Below are 17603 nucleotides of genomic sequence, written 5' to 3' on the forward strand. Positions count from 1 at the left end.
CTGGCCTCTAAATACACCCAGTGTCAGTCTCTGAGCTGGTGGCTGCGAGTGTAAGGTTGAGTGATGGTGTTTCTTCATCTTCACCATCTTCGTCTTCTTCCTCCACTGACTGGGAGGGCTCCAGTTCTTGGGTATCTGAAATGAAAAAAGGGACAAGGTTTGTGTTGTGGTGAGGGGAGAGGAGAAAGTAAGAAGTGCATGCTTACACCACTGCAGCTTCTAAGTCAGAAAAGATTGAGGGATGAGGGAGAAGTGGGATGAGAGAAGGAGGATTAGCTGTGTGGATACCCTCATCATTGATCGCTTATGCCCTGCCAGTGGCTACAGCCTCAGTGGTGCCCCTTACCATGATGGTCAGCACTATCTCCTCCATGGGGATTAAAACATGCAGGCGCGCTTGTCCTCCTCCAGTTCTTTGCTGCTGCCTGCTTTTATTTACCAACTTCTCCTGCAAGAAACAGGGAAGTGTGTCAGTGAGTGTCCAGCAATATATTTGGCTGTCATGCGTGACTAGCTACCAGTGTGTGTGAGCTGTGATTGTGAGGCTTGCAACAGCGCTAAGTGTGTGAAGGTGGGGTAAAGCATATGAATTGTAGGGTTGGGCACTGATTGATAGAGATTGTTGGTGGGTGGGTGATGGGGATGTATTGGAATTGTGCAGTGGATAAGGCTAGTGGTGCAGTTGGTAGGATATGCCATTTGAAGATGAACTCACTCACCTTGACAACTCGTGTAAGATCATTAAACTTCTACCTGTGCTCCAACCATATTCTTGGAGCAACACTCCTAGCATTGACCTCCGCCGCTACTTGTTACCACTGCTTCCTGAGCATATGTCTGGCAGGCTTCCTGCCCCTGTTCGGATACAGGACATCTCTCCTATTTTCCACCTCTTCCACCAAGACCTCCAGTGCAGTATCTGAAAATCTTAATGCTCGCTCTCTCACATGTTCAGCCATTGCTCAAAAGTATCACAGCACAGATTCGGTTTCCAAATGACGCCCACCACTTCTGCAGCCACAATGCATCTCCCCTTTAAGAGGTGCAGATTGTCTTGTAGTAGCGCTAGCCACTCGCAATGTCAGGCCCCTGCTGATGTGCAGCCAATGATCAGTGCAGATAGCGTTGACTGCACGCAGCTATCATGTACAGCAGAAGGCAGCATGAGCCAATGTATGGATGCAGAGTAATCACAAATTAATCGCGCACCACGATCCCCATGCCCATTTTTGGGGGTAAGCCAAAATCTCCCCTAGCAATCATACTGACCTCCTGAAAATAGCCAGTTGCAAATATTTCTTGAGCAACAAACAACAACAACAACAACAAATTGCATTTATACAGCGCCTTTAATGTAGTAAAACATCCCAAGGAGTGTTAGCAAACAAAATCTGACACCGAGCCACATAGGAGATATTAGGGCAGATGGCCAAAAGCTTGGTCAAAGAGGTAGGTTTTAAGGAGCATCTTAAAGGAGGAAATAGGGGTAGAGAGGTGGAGAGGTTAAGGGAGGGAATTCCAGAGCTTAGGGCCTAGGCAGCTGAAGACACAGCCACCGATGGTGGAGTGAATAAATTCAGGGTTGCTCAAGAGGCCAGTATTGGAGGAGTGCAGATATCTCGGAGGGTTATAGAGATATGGAAGGGCGAGGCCATGGGGGGATTTGAAAACAAGGATGAGAATTTTAAAATCGAGGTTTTGCTTAACCGGGAGCCAATGTAAGTCACCGGGGTGATGGGTGAACGGGACTTGGTGCGAGTTAGGACACGGGCAGTCGAGTTTTGGATGACCTCAAGTTTATGTAGGGTGGAACGTGGGAGGCCAGCCAGGAGTGCATTGGACTAGTCAAGTCTAGAGGTAACAAAGGCATGGATGAGGGTTTCAGCAGCAGATGAGCTGAGGCAGGGGTGGAGTTGGGCGATGTTACAGAGGTGGAAATAGGCGGTCTTAGTGATGGAGCGGATATGTGGTCGGAAGCTCATCACGGGGTCAAATACGACACCAAGGTTGCGGACAGTCTGGTTCAGCCTCAGGCAGTTGCCAGAGGGATAGCGTCGGTGGCTAGGGAATGGAGCTTGTGGCAGGAACCGAAGACAATGGCTTCAGTCTTCACAATATTTAGTTGATATTTTTTTTCTTCACATCCATATGGAAATCTGTTAAGTAATCCTGCTTGTTTTTCTGATGCAAAGTTAATCTACTAAATAGTTTAATAAAAATCTATACTGCTCTGTATCCCTTACTGCTCAGGAGTTTGATGAATTTTCGGTAAGAATTTGCAGGTGTACTTTACTGCTTTGATAAGGCCAGGTGATGGGGCACAGTAGTGTAGTGATTCTGGTATGATTCTAGCAAGTCAGTTATGAGCTACCATGACAAGTTATGACATTCAATTCAGTAAATCTGGCAAATTGTGAACCAGCGCTAGAAAAAAAATAATAAAAACGACAGAATTATTGTACTAAACCCAATTGGTTCACTAATGTCCTGCCCCAGCCCAGACTATCCTACCATGCCAGACTCCAGTCCCCCAATGCATCATTGACTCTTAATGCTCTCAGGGCAAATAGGGATGGACAATAAATGTTGTGTTGCCCACATCCTGAGAATCGAACAAGCACAAAATAGTTATAGTACTAACATTTTGCAATTAAAGTGTTGATTTAGCACTGTGGCTTACTGCTGAATCATAGAGTCATAATGGCACAGAAGGAGGCCATTCGGCCCATCGGGTCCGTGCCGGGTCTCTGTAAAGCAATCCAGTCAGTCCCATTCCCCCGCTCTATCCCCGTAGCCCTGCAAGTTTATTTCCCTCAAGTGCCTATCCAGTTTCCCCTTGAAAACATTAAGTGTCCCCGCTTCCACCATTTCCGTCAGCAGTGAGTTCCAGGTCCTCACCACTCGCTGCGTAAAAAAGGTTTTCCTCACATCCCCCCTGTATTTCTTGCCCAAAACCTAAAATCTGTGTCCCCTAGTCCTTGTACCATCAACTAGTGGGAATAGCCTTTCCCTGTCTATCCTATCCAAACCCGTCATAATCTTGTACACCTCTATCAAATCACCCCTCAACCTCCTTTGCTCTAATGAAAACAAATCCAGCTTCTCCAACCTGTCATAGAATCATAGAATCATAGAAAGTTACAGCACGGAAGGCCATTTCGGCCCATTGTGTCTGTGCCGGCCAACAAAGAGCTATCCATCCTAATCCCACTTTCCAGCTCTTGGTCCGTAGCCCTGCAGGCTAGAGCATCCCAAGTGCACATCCAAGTACTTTTTAAATGTGGTTAGGGTTTCTTCCTCTACCACCCTTTCAGGCAGTGAGTTCCAGACCCCCACAACCCTCTGGGTGAAGAAATTTCCCCTCAAATCCCCTCTATACCTTCCACCAATTACTTTAAATCTGTGCCCCTTGGTTTTTGACCCCTCTACACATTAAGGGAAATAGGTCCTTTCTATCCACTTTATCTAGGCCCCCTCATAATTTTATACATCTCAATAAGGTCTCCCCTCAGCCTCCTCTGTTCCAAGGAAAACAAACCCAGCCTATCCAGTCTTTCCTCATAGCTAAGATTCTCTACTCCCAGCAACATCCTTGTAAATCTCTTCTGTACCCTCTCTAGTGCAATCACATCTTTCCTGTAATGTGGTGACCAGAACTGCATGGCTAATAAAGGCAAGCATTCCATATGCCTTCTTAACCACCTTATCTACCTGGCCTGCTACCTTCAGGGATCTGTGGACATGCACTCCAAGGTCCCTTTGTTCCTCTACACTACTCAGTGTCCTACCATTTAATGTGTATTCCCTTTCCTTGTTAGCCCTCCCCAAATGCATTACCTCACACTTGTCCTTGTAGCTAAGATCCCCCATCCCTGGAACCATTCTGGTAAATCTCCTCTGCACCCTCTCAAGTGCCTTCACATCCTTCCTAAAGTGTGGTGACCATAACTGGACGCAATACTCCAGTTGTGGCCTAACCAGCGCTTTATAAAGGTTCAGCATAACTTCTCTACTTTTGTACGCAATACCTCTATTTATGAAACCCAAGATCCCATATGCTTTGCTAACCACTCTCTCAATATGTCCTGCCACCTTCAGGGACCTATGCACATTAACTCCCAGGTCCCTCTGTTCCAGCACACTCTTTAAAATTGTGCCATTAAGTGTAGATTGCCTCACCCTGTTCCTTCTGCCAAAATGCATCACCTCACACTTCTCTATTAAATTATATCTGCCACTTGTCTGCCCACTCTGCTAGCCTTTCTATGTCCTGTTGCAGTCGATTGATAGCATCCTCACTGTTTGCCACACCCCCAAGTTTGGTGTCATCGGCAAATTTAGAAATTCTACTCTGTATTCCAATATCCAGGTTATTTATATATATACATCTGTGTACATTGAGCTACGTTACTATTGGTAGGTAGGAACTTAGTTATTTTCATAATTTGCTCAGAGAAAGTTTTAATGTTGGCCTTTCATTAAAGTGTGTTCTTAAAATTCAGTAATTTTTCAACTAAGTTCACATATCAGGGTATCTGAAATTTGAATGCCCGTCACCCGCTTCTCTGTTGCAACCTTTCTTGCCTTTCTCCATTTTATCATCACTATGATGGTTATTGAACTTTCTCACTCCTTTCAAGCTCCAAATGCCCTGCTGTTTCTCCCCCTGCATCCTCACAATGTTGAAATCAAGATTCCTTGTATTGTCTCCGACTGTAGCTCATTCTTTTCCAGGATAACTAAACTGCTGAACACGTATGTCCTCAGTTTTCCCTTCCTCCTTCAAATGTACAGGCAACCCCGGCATTGTCTAACCACTACTTGCTGATTATATCTCATCATCTCTCCTATTTCTCAATTTCAGAACAATGTATGTAAAGTGACAGGGGATTATTTGGGGGAAAGTGTGAAAACAGGTGCTAAGTGGGTGCTGTGCTAATAAGACACGCCTGTTTAGAAGTCTGGTTTCAGCCTGCAATTCTGGGACTAATTGGTGATTACCATAATTTTAACGTGCCTGGAGATGCTAAAACAGACACCTGCACATTTAGCACTCAAGACTGGTTAGAAGCAAATTTCCTGGAGTGGTATATGTAGCTTCCACGCGTCCAATTCCACTGAAGTTGTGGAGTGCGCTGGCTGATACACAATGGGACATTTCAGGATGGCTCAAGGACTGAGGGAGAGGGTGCACAGGTTCTCAGACACGGCACTAGAAGTCCTGTTGGAGCAGGTCCAGAGGAGGAGGGATGTCCTGTACCCGCAGGAGAGAAGGAGTCCGCCTCGCCCTCCTGTCCCTCGCTCCTGCAGCAGCTGGTGCCTGGCCTCATGACCCCTCCCATTCTTCCTCCAGACCAAGGGGGACCCCTAACAAGATTCCCATGACCAAGAGCTCTCTTTCTCCTGGTGACTCCTATAAGGTCTTCAATAAGCTAAAGTAGCACATCCCTCACTCTCTTTAGATTGTTGGTGAAGTCTTGACAAAGTCTCCCAGAAAGTCTCCCGATGTGTCTCAAAAGTTCTCTTCAAACACAGTGTAGTCAGTTGATCTCCAACAGCAAGTGAACAGTTAAAGCTGAGCATGGATTTAAGTAGCGCTCGAAATCCTCAGTACCAACTTCATTATTCCTGTTCAGCTGGTCACTGTTAGGCGAGGTCGTTAATTGCAGCGCTAGCCAGCAAAATGGCATGCAGCCTCTTTAATGAGTGCTAGCAGCCAATTTAATTGTCAATCAGCGTTTTAACGCTCCTCAGAGCGGCCGTTCCTAGTGCGCGCTTCAACTCCTTTACCAAGATGGCGTCTTGCACTAAAGGTGGGCTAAACCAGCATTGCAGCTTAAGACCCCAATTTGGCCACCTCAGAAGCTGTTTAGCACCTAATATATCCGAGGAAAATCGCCCCCTCAGCTTATCATGAGCCTAGTTTTGGAACTGTGCTTCTGGAAACTACAAATGCTGAAATTAAAAGTTATCTTTTTTTGTGCCGTGTTATTTGTTCCCTTTATTAGTGTGCAAAAAGTGTGACTGTTATACAAACATGTGAAAACTAGTTTGTGTTGTTAACTTATAATTTTAATACTATTAAAACCTGATTTAAAAAGTCTGTTTATCACAAACTGTACTGAAATGCTTCTTACCAGAAGATTTTTTACAAGCGGCATAATATTCTTTGTCGCACTTCGAAGTTTTCCAACGTCCATTCAGATCAATGAAGATACACCCAACATTATTCTTGGGTTCTCCAACATCCCATTTGGAATAGCGCAGTCTCCACTGGTCGATCCACCTGTACTGTTTGGAAGTCTAAAAAGATTTCAGTTTTAAAATGTTGCATCGGTGTCCACAATCATTTGAATTTATGAGGCTATGAGCTGTACTTTTTGTTGCTAAAAGCGGTAGCAGTTGGTATTCCTTCTTGATTTGTAACATCACTTGCCCCTTTGATTCTGAAACACTCAAAATAATCTATAGATATTCCTCATATTTATAGTTTCTCATCCCAGGTATCATCCTGGTGAATCTACACTTGCTACAGCTTTAATGTCCTTTCTATATCGTGGCATCAAAAATTGCACACAGTACTTTATATGTGGCCTAACCATTGCCTTGTACAAAATGGTCATTACATATGTTCTTTACTCTATGCCCCTATTTATAATGCTGAAAGTCAGAATGTTTCTTTATCAAATTCTGAAAGGCAGAAATTCCAACACTTGTTCATGTTGAAATACAAAATTAACTTGGAAGAAAAGACAACTACAGCACATTTTTCATGAGTTAGACTGACAACATTAGCTATTTTTCAACACTCTGGAGATTAATTCAATTATTATGTTTTTGGATATCACAAGTTCATAAGATAATTATGGATGAGGAAGACCTGTCAATCCATATTATTTCATCCAACCAGAAGCACCCCACAGTGCCCCCAATTGAAGTGGGTGAATTTCTCCGGGAGTTCTCTCAGTTGTCTCTCATAACTTTGGTGGAAGAGCTCTGGAAAGCCCGGAATAACAGTATAAATGGCAGTTATGCCATTTTGCCATGATTGTTATGTCTCTTCCACCAAAGTTATGGAGTATGAGTGGGAGAACCCCCATGGAAATTACCCCCTAATTTTTTCTTAAATGCACCGACCACTTTGCCTGGAAGTCCATTCTAAGTGTTGACCACTCTCTGCATTAAGAACAACTTCCTGATATCAGTCTTAAAGTTACCTTTTTACTTACTTGATCCTGTGTCCACTTGTCCTAATTCCAAAATGCAATTTAAAGTAATATTCCAGATATAATTTTTACATATCATTTATATTTTACATACCTCTATGAGATCAACTCTCATGTCTTTCTTCCTGACTCAGATCTCTGGCACTAGGCATCAGTCTCGTGGCTCTTCTCTAAACTGCTTTCAGCTCTTGAATGTCTCATAGAATCATAGAATGATTCAGCACGGAAGTAGGCCATTCAGCCCATCACGCCTGTGCCAGCTTTTGAAAGAGCTATCCAATTAGTCCCACACCCCTGCTCTTTCCCCATAGTCCTGCAAACTTTTTCCCTTCAAGTATTTATCCAATTCTCTTTGAAAGTTAGTATTAAATCTGATCCCACCACCCATTCAGGCAGTGCATTCCAGATCATAACAACTCGCTGCATTAAAGATTTTCCTCATATCGCCTCTGGTTCATTATCCATTTACTCCTTTGTCTCCTCGGAGACCAGAACAGGTGTGGTCTGACCAGAGCACTGTATAGTTGATCATGAATTCCTCTGACTTATATGCAACAGTCTTAGCTACTTAGTTCAACATTCTATTGTCTCTGTTGATTGGTTGGACATGTCTAGCATCAAGTCAACTAAGGCTCCTGGGTCTCATTCCATTTCATCCTTAGTTCCTTCAAAACTATTCATGGAGTGCGTGTGTTTTCCTTCATATAAGCAGTACCTTATCCACATTAAATTTAATCTGCCATTGATCAGTTCACATACATATTTTGTCCAACTTACTCTGTAATAATTGAGCTGTTTCCACTGCCTCTTCTAGTTTGGTATCATCAGCAAATTTGACCACTTTGCTTTGAGTTTCTGAGTCTACGTCATTTATGTAAATGAGAAATAGTAGTGGTCCCAACACCCCACTCAATACTTTTCCCCAGGCCAACATAACTCCTCTAACAAGTGCTCGTTGTTTTCTACCCTTCAATCAGATTCTTATCCAATCCCAGGATTTACTCTGAAACCTCACAGCTTCAAACTTGACTTTCATGTGAGTCTTTGTCAAATGCCTTTTGGGAGTTATGGTACAAAGTGCTGAGAGAAATAAATATCTTTAGAAGCACAGTGCATTTAATATTTCTCTTCAGTTTACACTGTTACTGTTTGTTTCTTACCTCATTGCCATTTAATCCAATCCATAGTTTCTTTCCAAGTTTATTAGCTTCTAACATTAAGAAGGCATTCTCAAAGCCATTCCTGATACTGGTAAGCTGGGCACCCTCTGCCTCACAAACCTTACGAGCATCTTGCCATTTCAGTTTGACTGTAATTATTTTGTATGAACTGTTGGCATAAGTAACGTAGTTTGGTGCTGGCAGTGTTGTGGGCCCTAGGGTTAATGCATGATCTGTGGAAGGAATCACATTCTGCACTTGTTATTTCCATTCAGATTTCTATGGATACAGTTTGCTTTTTTATGATATCAAGAGGACATTCAATTCATTCAATCTAACCAGAAGATGTTTTAGTAAACTTCGTGTGTAGTAACTAAGATGATGGGGCCGACTTTCTGCATTTACACCGTCAGCAGGGAGCCTTGCCCACTACCAGTGCAAATCAGGAAACCACAGGCACACTGCCCACTATTTTCTGACCGTTGATTTCGATGGACGGAAAATCAGGACCAATGAGCCAATGAATTCCCAATATGTGAGGCTCGCAAGCAAGGTTACCCTCTATCAATGCCTCGCCAATTAGTCTTTAAAGTGATCATGCTCTAATCTGTAAAACTATTTGTCAAATAGTGTTTTATGAAGATGTCCCTTGAAATAGTACTTCCATTCCAATGTTCCCTCTAATTTTGTTTGGCCCACGCGAAGATAGGGGGAGGTAGCATTAGTAACTACCTCAGAGGAGCTAATCTGCTCATCAGTAGCTAGAAAAATAATAGAAGCAACAGCTTTCCCTGTTCTGAACTGTGGAGGTATCCTGGCATGTACAAAGGTAATGAAGAATCTTGAACTGGACTGAACTTGTCTTAGTGGGCACAGTTTGCTCTCTGTCTTTATTATTCAAGCTCGTTTACCAGATATATTTTTAGATTTATAATAACATGCCTTGATATGTCATACAAAAGGCAACCCAATGCTCACCTTTGTACTTTTGGCATATAAAACCTCTTTTAAGGTCACAGTAGTCATCCCTCCAGGCTCCAGCATCTTTCCTTGCATTTACACTCACAGACACACAGTCAGTTTTCCATATAATGAAAGCAAAAAATAAGAGTCAACAGCAGACACCAGCATGCCCCTGAAAAGTTACCAACTTAAATGAATAATTAAGCAATAAATGTCAGACAATAACTAATTGACGGTGTGCCCTGCAGATATCACATACAGGGCTGTGTGGCAAAATGTCAAAGAACTCGTTACTAAACAGCTAGATTTTCTTTATACACAAGAGTGATAGACTTATGAAATAAATTACTAGGGAAACCCAGTGAAGTGGACGGTATGAATGGGTTCAAAGACAATCGAAAATGTTTCTGGAGACAGAAGGTGCAGAAGGCAAAGAAATAGAGCTGTTCTATGAAAACAGAGTTAATTTTCCAACTTTGCACTACCAGTGGTGAAATTCGCTTGCCAGGAGCATTTACCTGAAATATGCTGCCTGTAAATAGGCAGCCACATACAAATGCAGAAATTATGTCATATGATGTAATTCCCACACTTGCATCCTTAGCATCACGGTGTACAAGGGACTTCTGTGGCGTCCAGCATTGCCAGGGAGACAGGGGCATTTACATTTTAAAAGGCTTTACTCCTGCAATCAATTGTAGAGCGAACAAGTGCAGTTGCAGTACAGAAACCAGACTTTCAAATAACAAGTTAATTTCTTTTGTTTATATTTTTTCAACAATAACAACAGCAGCAGCCGACAACATTTGTATTTTCAGTAGGAATTTTTAAAAATACGATGAAAACTTACCTTACATTAAAATTATTAGCCAGTTACATTATATAAAGTGTATTTATATAGCGCCTTTAACGTAGTAAAACATCCCAAGGCGCTGCACAGGAGTATTTTAAGACAAAAGATTTGACACCAAGCCACAAGGATAAATTAGGGCAGGTGACCAAAAGCTTGCTCAAAGAGGTAGGTTTTAAGGAGTGTCTTACAGGAGGAAGGAGAGGTAGAGAGGCGGAGAGGTTTAGGCAGGGAATTCCAGAGCTTAGAGCCTAGACAACAGAAGGCACGGCCACCAATGGTTGAGCGATTATAATCAGGGATGCTCAAGATAGCATATTTAGAGGAGCGCAGATATCTCAAGGGTGGGGGGCTGAAGGAGATTACAGAGATAGGGAGGGGCGAGGCGATGGAGGAATTTGAAAACAAGGATGAGAAGTTTGAAATTGAGTTGCTGCTTTAACTGGGAGCCAATGTAGGTCAGCGAGCACAGGGGAGATGGTCGAACGGGACTTGGTGCGAGTTAGGACACGGGCAGCCAAGTTTTGGATGACCTCAAAGTTGACACCATTACACTACGGCCATTCTCCATGTGCAGTTTCCTGAGCCCAGCACCCCAGTTGTGTTAATGGTGTGGACATCCATCCGATCCATGCAAATGATCCTAACCCTGAGGCACAACTAGTGGATGGTCCGATGTTCCCCACCCCAGATCCACTCTTAAAGGGCCTCCCGAGGAAATTTGGCCACTCCATATTTTAAAATGTAACTGGCTAATAATTTTAATGTAAGGTAAGTTTTCATCGTGTTTTAAAAATATCCTACTGAAAATGCAAATGTTGTCTGCTGCTGCTGTTTCTGTAGCCCTAGTGGGGTTACTCATCGTCTTCCCTGTAGTGGCTGGAGAATTCATGAAGACAAATAAAATCTATTACTAAAAAAGAGTCTACTTCACTGCTTAGAGCACATGGGGTGTGTTTGGTACTTACCGGATCATTATATCTGTAACTTTTTGCTGATGGATAACCCTTGGCCCAGTTAGTATAGAATAGTCCCTTTCCTTCAGTCCAGAGATATTTACTCTCCTTATTAATATCATTTAATCCAATCCAGGCATTCACAGAAAAACCATTCAGGGTCATGGTAATAAATGCTGCAGAGGAAAGCAGGTTAAAATCATTTGAGATTGTGGATATGTTCAAAACTGAAACAACAACTATTTGCATTTATATAGTGCCTTTAATATAGTTAAAATGCCCCAAGTAGCTTCAGAGAATAAAAACAGAACAATGGACTAATGCCAGATTTAGCATTAGAAATAAAATTATCTCTAGCATGCACATAATTCTACTAACATTCTAAAAAAAGAAATGGTTGTAAGATTTGATCTGTGGAACTGTCGACTTGGACTGGAAATTTGAGCTATGAACTTGTCCTGTAACAGTAGAATCACAGCATCTACAGCACAGAAGGAGGCCATTCAGCCCATCAGTCTTGTACTGGCTTTTTGAAAAAGCTATTCACTTTTGTGAAATAATTTTTCCTGTTTATCTTATCAAAACTATTATCATTTTATCACAATTTTCTATATATCTAATGGATCTCCATCATCTGCCACTCTCGGTTTTGTGTCATTTAACCAACTTCCTATCCATGCTGTCATATTCCCTTTAAGACCTTATTTTTATCTTAATTTTATTAACAAGCCTCCTATGCAAAGTCTTTTGAAAAAGTCTGCGAGGGATATATTCTTCCTAGAGGTAAATATAAGGAAAAGCAAAGAACCAACATACACTCTATATTTGACAAAGTATAATTAAGTCTGAGCTAATAGAAAACCAATCAATAAGCTATTGTTGAAAACCAATGTGTTCATGAATAAGACAGATTGTGTGTAAATGCAATGCAGATGATATAGGAATGGTATTCCTGATAAGTTGCATTACTTTATGAAAAACAATGAAAATAATGGGAGTAGTTTTCACTGTCACCGACTGGGCAGTAATCTGGCAGAGCGGATTCTCCACCCATTGCAGTACCCTCTGATTTTCATCCCATTGAAATCAATTATCCCCAATAATGAAGCTGTTTTTTTTTAAATGTGATATATCATCAAAAGAAATCAAAATACATATATTTCCTAGTAAAAAACTGAGCCACCAAAATCACGTCCTGGGATACTAATGTACAAACAGAATACTTATCACATTTATCTGAAATCTCTGTCTCTACTATTTTAGCTGAGCTAGTAGTTCTTTTATTTTAAATGGGTTAATGGCTTTGCTAAAATAGCAGTTTCAGATTAATTCATTCAATGTTCATGTGCTATCACTCAATGAACAATTTTAGCACCTGACAGGATTAAAGTGGAAAATATTAATGAGTATGTCATGGACTTAACTCCAGATGTAATCTACTACGTTCCCTCATATGAAGATCAATTTGATATTATTGTTCCCGTTGGTTTGAGCTATTTATTGCTTCATAAATATGGACCAAACCTCATCTGGGATTAAATTGAGGCACTAATTTATTAATTTTGAATATTAGATAATAAACAATCTGTCCAATTTGGTTCATTTGCATTCTTGCTGGTGTTCATTGCTGAAATACCTCCTGTTTCTGGGAGAGAAAGTGCCTCCATAATGAAAGCAAACCAATTAAAAGCAAGTCTGTGAGTACAGGGGCACTCCAGTCTTATACTATTATTGCCTATAATTACATACCTTGCTCATTTGCATTTTGAATTGATGCCAGGTTTCCTTCTTTTTTTATGCAAATGTCTCTCGCATCATGCCAAGTCAATTGCTGTGCTTTATCTTCACCATAAAATATGAAACACTGAGAAAGAATATAAAAAATGCCAAATTATTGGAGTGTGTAATGCATAAAGTAATATTTTTAGAAGTGTTAGGCAACATCATATAGGGAGCCAAGATCATTGCTTAGACACATTGAAGCATTGCATTGCTATCAGCAGCTCATTATTGTAGCTTCTGGCTTGCCCTGCTTTTAATAAATTATTGAGGAACCTAACTGAAGGGCCAAAACCCTTGGTGTGAGATGAAGAGAGCGGGAAAGAAATTGAGGAAAATTAAGAACCAATGATGAAGTGATGTCAAGCTTGGGTTTTAAAAGCCTGTGGATTGGAGGAGACAGGAAGAGTGAGAAAGTCAATGAGCTCCATTGTTTTGAGATCCTGGGGAAGAATGTGTTAGAGTTGCAATGAGTCCCGATTCCAACACAGTGACAATGCGACAAGGCACAAGAATGTGTGGGATGGTATATTTAGAGAAAGAAAAAGAAGGACTTGCATTTATATAATGCCTTTCATGACCTCAGGACATCCCAAAGCACTTTACAGCCAATGAAGTACTTTTGAAGTGTAGTCACTGTTGTAAGATAGGAAATGTGGCAGCCATGTTGCACACAGCAAGCTCACACAAATAGCAATGTGATAATGACCAGATAATCTGGTTTTTTTAGTGACGTTGATTGAAGGTTAAGTATTGTCCAGGACACCAGGGATGACCCCCCCTGCTCTTCTTCGATATAGTATGTGAGATCTTTTAAGTCCACCTGAGAGAGCAGACGGGGCCTCGGTTTAACATTTCATCCGAAAGACGGAGATTCGGAGAAATAGATGAGGAAAGTTCGAGAAACACTGATCATAGTGGCATTTATGAAATATAAAGCTAAGTAAGTTGTGATGGAGAAAAAGAAAAGTGGTGGTTAATGATGATCAGAAGAATGCTTATCAGACAACAAGCTTTCTCTTGCATCCTATCAAGGGCAGCCTCTCCAGATATGAGAGCAGTATTCAATTTATTGAATGGACTTGTGCTTTGTAGAAAGTTAAGAGTTGTTGAAGGGAAAAGAATATGTGTGACATATTTGTGTTACTTTTTTCTATTAAGCCATAACAACATGAGAGTATCTTGTTCGAAAAGATAGAAGCATACACCCTGAAGCTGCTCTAATGAGACAATTGATTGCCCATTGAAGATCAGAAAATTAAGTCTAGAAATTGAAGATTCTAAAATATTTCCATCTACATTCATGGATTCTTTCCTACGTGCAAAATAATTTTATTACCCAGTTGTACTGCAATTTCAGTGCAATTTAATTTTTACATTGCAGGAACAAAAAAAATGTATTATACCTAGGGATTGAAGTCACTAATCTGATGGCACTTCAAATTATGACATGAGCCCAACTCGAGGAGATCATCTCACAACACATCAGCTTCGTAACAGTCTAATTGGTGTGAAGCAAGCTTTTCAATTTTATTTTGAAAGGTTTTAGTTTTGCATCTTTCCTAATAAGGCATTTAACCAGCATTTGGATGTCATGTAAGCATACGAGTATAAAGCTTTATTTTTCCTGATGGAGTAGAGAATAGAAGGCAGCCACAGGGTTACACTCCTGTGAAATTATTGATTTAACTGTTTAACTTGTTTTTAAAGTTTCTTTTTGTAGTGTTGGATTAGTATTAAAGTTGTAAAACTAATGCCATTTCAGTAGCTTTATGCTTTAAGTTTTATGCTTGTTTCTGCATCACACTGGCTGGAATTTTAATTTGGAAGCGCATAGGGAGCTGGGAGGGGGGCTTGAAAGCAGTCAGGAAAACCCCGCGAGAATGGGTTTCCCGCATGCCCAGCCAAATTTGACGGGCGGCAGGGCCAGATTAGCATTTAGAATCACTGTTTCCTTCCCGCTGCCAGCCAGATGGAAAGGCTGGAGGGTGATCGAAGGCCTAAGGGGGAGGCTGGAAGGCCAGAGGGTGATCGGGGGCCGGAGGGGGGAGGCCAGAATGCTGGAAGGTGATGGGGGTCCAGAAGGGGTAGGTCGGAATGCCAGAGGGGGGATCAGAGGCTGGAGGGGGGGCGGTCGGGAGCTGGAGGGGGGATCGGAGGCTGGAAGGGGAAGGTCGGAATGCCGGAGGGGGGATCGGAGGCTGGAAGGGGGAGGTCGGAATGCTGGAGGGGGGATCGGAGGCTAGAAGGCTGGAGGGAGTATCGGAGGCTGGATTGGGGCAGTCGGGAGCCAGAGAGGGGATCAGAGGCTGGGGGCCGAGAATCAAAGGCCAGAGGGGGGTCAGAGTTCGGAGGCCTCATGGGGTGGGGGGGCGGAGGGGATGGTCAAAGGGAGATCATAAGTGTGGGAGGAGGGTGTCCGATCGTGGGTGGTTGGCAAGTCCCTTATCTCCTGGATCCAGCAGGTCCTCGCCTTCCTTTAGCTGACAGGTTCCCCTAGGCCTGGGAAATATGCCCGCCCACAGTTAAATTTAAAATGGTGGATCATCAGGAGGCACAGAGCCTCATTATAATATTTAAAGTCCCAACCCACCTCCTGCGAGCGGGTAGGCTGCCCGTCACCTGTCCCACCTCCGTTAAAACCTGAAGTGGACGGGTTGGGGTCGGGATTCAGATTTTTAACTTCCGACACGACCCCAACCCACCCGTTTTTTGGAGTTAAACCTGCTGGCCGCTTGGGTAGTGCTAATTAAAGGGAATGGTTTACAGGTAGGCCAACCTTTATTATTTGCTCCAGTCTGGTGCCTGCTCAAAGTTTTTGATATTCCATTGCTGCAAGATGTCCAAGCCCTCCGCTTTGTGAGTGTGTTTGGGGCTGTAATGGCAATCACGCAGGTCACCTTGCAACGCAGAACTGCTGACAAGTAGGTTGTGCACCATCATTGGCCCTTACCTTTAAGCAATGGAAGCAGCCTCTGATGCCGTTAGCAATGCATTGCAAAATGTTCAGCGCTCTGCCGCTATCACCCCGCTCTTGGACTTTAGCGTCCTAAGAGAAGTGGTTAGTGCTTGATTTAGCGCTCCACTTCCCTCTTGGAGCGCTGAAGCTGAATTTCCCGGCAGGAGAGAATCATTAGCGCCTGGTGCTACTTTTTCTATTTTTCAAAAGGTAGTGCCCCCAAACGAGGCTATACCGAATTATAGCCCTGTCTGTCCTATTGGATCTTTGCTAATAAGGCATTTAACATTTGGATGTCATATACATCACCCTCCACTCATACTTTCAAAACTAGGGGCCATAAACATACGATAGTCACTAATAAATTCAATAGGGAGTTCAGGAGAAATTTCTTTACCCGGAAAGTGCTAAGAATGTGGAACTCACTACCACAAGGAGTAGTTGAGGCCAATAGTATAGATGCATTTAAGGGGACGATAGGTAAACACATGAGAGAGAAAGAAATAGGATATGCTGATAGGGTTAGGAAAAGAAGGATGTGAGGAGGCTCGTGTGGAGCATAAACGCAGGCATGGACCAGTTGGGTTGAATGGCCTGTTTCTCTGCTTGTAAATTCTATGGAGGAAAAATTGGGTGACGCCCCTTTTGGAGTGCTAACGTCGCCGGGGTGCTAATTTTAGTGCCTCCAAAAAGGTTAGCACCCCTCCGCCGTAAATTCAGTAGTAGCGCCCCAAGAAGGAAGCGCTACAGGAAAGCGCTCCACCTCCTTCTTAGGGCGCTACTACTGAAGTTCACGGTGCTATGTGCAACAGCGCCACACGCGGCCGCACGTAGCGCCGCGTCATTGCAGGCCTCCTCCCCTGATTAAAGGTGTGAGGCCTAGCACTGCGCGCACCAGGGCCCTGCTGGACCACCGGGGAGCAGGGTGCCATGAAAACAGCCCGGCACTCAAGGGGAGTGCCGGGCTGAGCGATCGCGGCCGGCACTCCGTATAAAAAAGGTAAAGGGGGCAGGTGCTGGCAGTTGACCAAAATAAAAATGGCCACCCAACACCTGCCCTTTAAGTAGCGCCGCCACCACTGCAAAAACGCCCCCTGATCCTGTCAGACATATCATCCGGCGATAGGTCAGGGGATGCAAGGGAAGTTTGTACCCCCGGGGGCGCTAATGAGAGGCACAAATCAACCCAATTTTTCCCCCTGTGTAATTCTATGTAAGCATGCATGTATAAAATTGGCGGAACAGGCTCAAGGGGTTGAATGACCTACTCCTGTTTCTATGTTGCTACGTTCCTATGTAAGTCCACCTATTGTAAACTCACATTAGCCTGCCTCCCTTGACAGGCTGGCAGTAATTTTAAAAACAAATAGCTTTGAAACTCTTGACTGTGAGCTTTGTGGACAATCACTGCTCTCTCTGCTCAGCTAATATAAATTGGTACGGTAAGGTCATTGCCAATCGAGCAGGCACTGAAAGAAGGCGCAGCCAATCAAGGGGCAGGTCCTTCTTAAGTGTCTCAAAAATAGATGTTAATCAAGGTCCCTATTCAGGCAGGACCTGATGTGTGATTGGGAGGTTTCTCATAGTCTGATTGGCTGTGTACCATGCTGTGCAAATGAAATAGAATGACACTTTAAGTTATCCCAAAACAACTTTATTTACAATAGCTTAAGTTGTTTGGGACTGCAAGTGATGCCACCCTAAGAAAAC

At 42.9% G+C, this 17603-nt stretch overlaps 1 protein-coding gene across 1 annotated transcript in view; it reads right to left on the bottom strand.

The window, feature by feature from the left end:
- The window catches only part of mrc1a (mannose receptor, C type 1a), a 254012-nt gene that overhangs the window by 45618 nt on the left and 190791 nt on the right, over positions 1–17603 (bottom strand). Inside the window, 5 exon segments of the mRNA XM_085987853.1 lie at positions 6138–6303; positions 8387–8619; positions 9365–9473; positions 11171–11331; positions 12905–13019. Coding sequence (XP_085843979.1) covers positions 6138–6303; positions 8387–8619; positions 9365–9473; positions 11171–11331; positions 12905–13019 — 784 coding nt within the window.

The sequence above is a fragment of the Somniosus microcephalus genome, chromosome 5 (assembly GCF_052327205.1).
Source record: "Somniosus microcephalus isolate GS21.2 chromosome 5, FLI_Smic_1.0, whole genome shotgun sequence".
Classification (NCBI taxonomy): domain Eukaryota; kingdom Metazoa; phylum Chordata; class Chondrichthyes; order Squaliformes; family Somniosidae; genus Somniosus; species Somniosus microcephalus.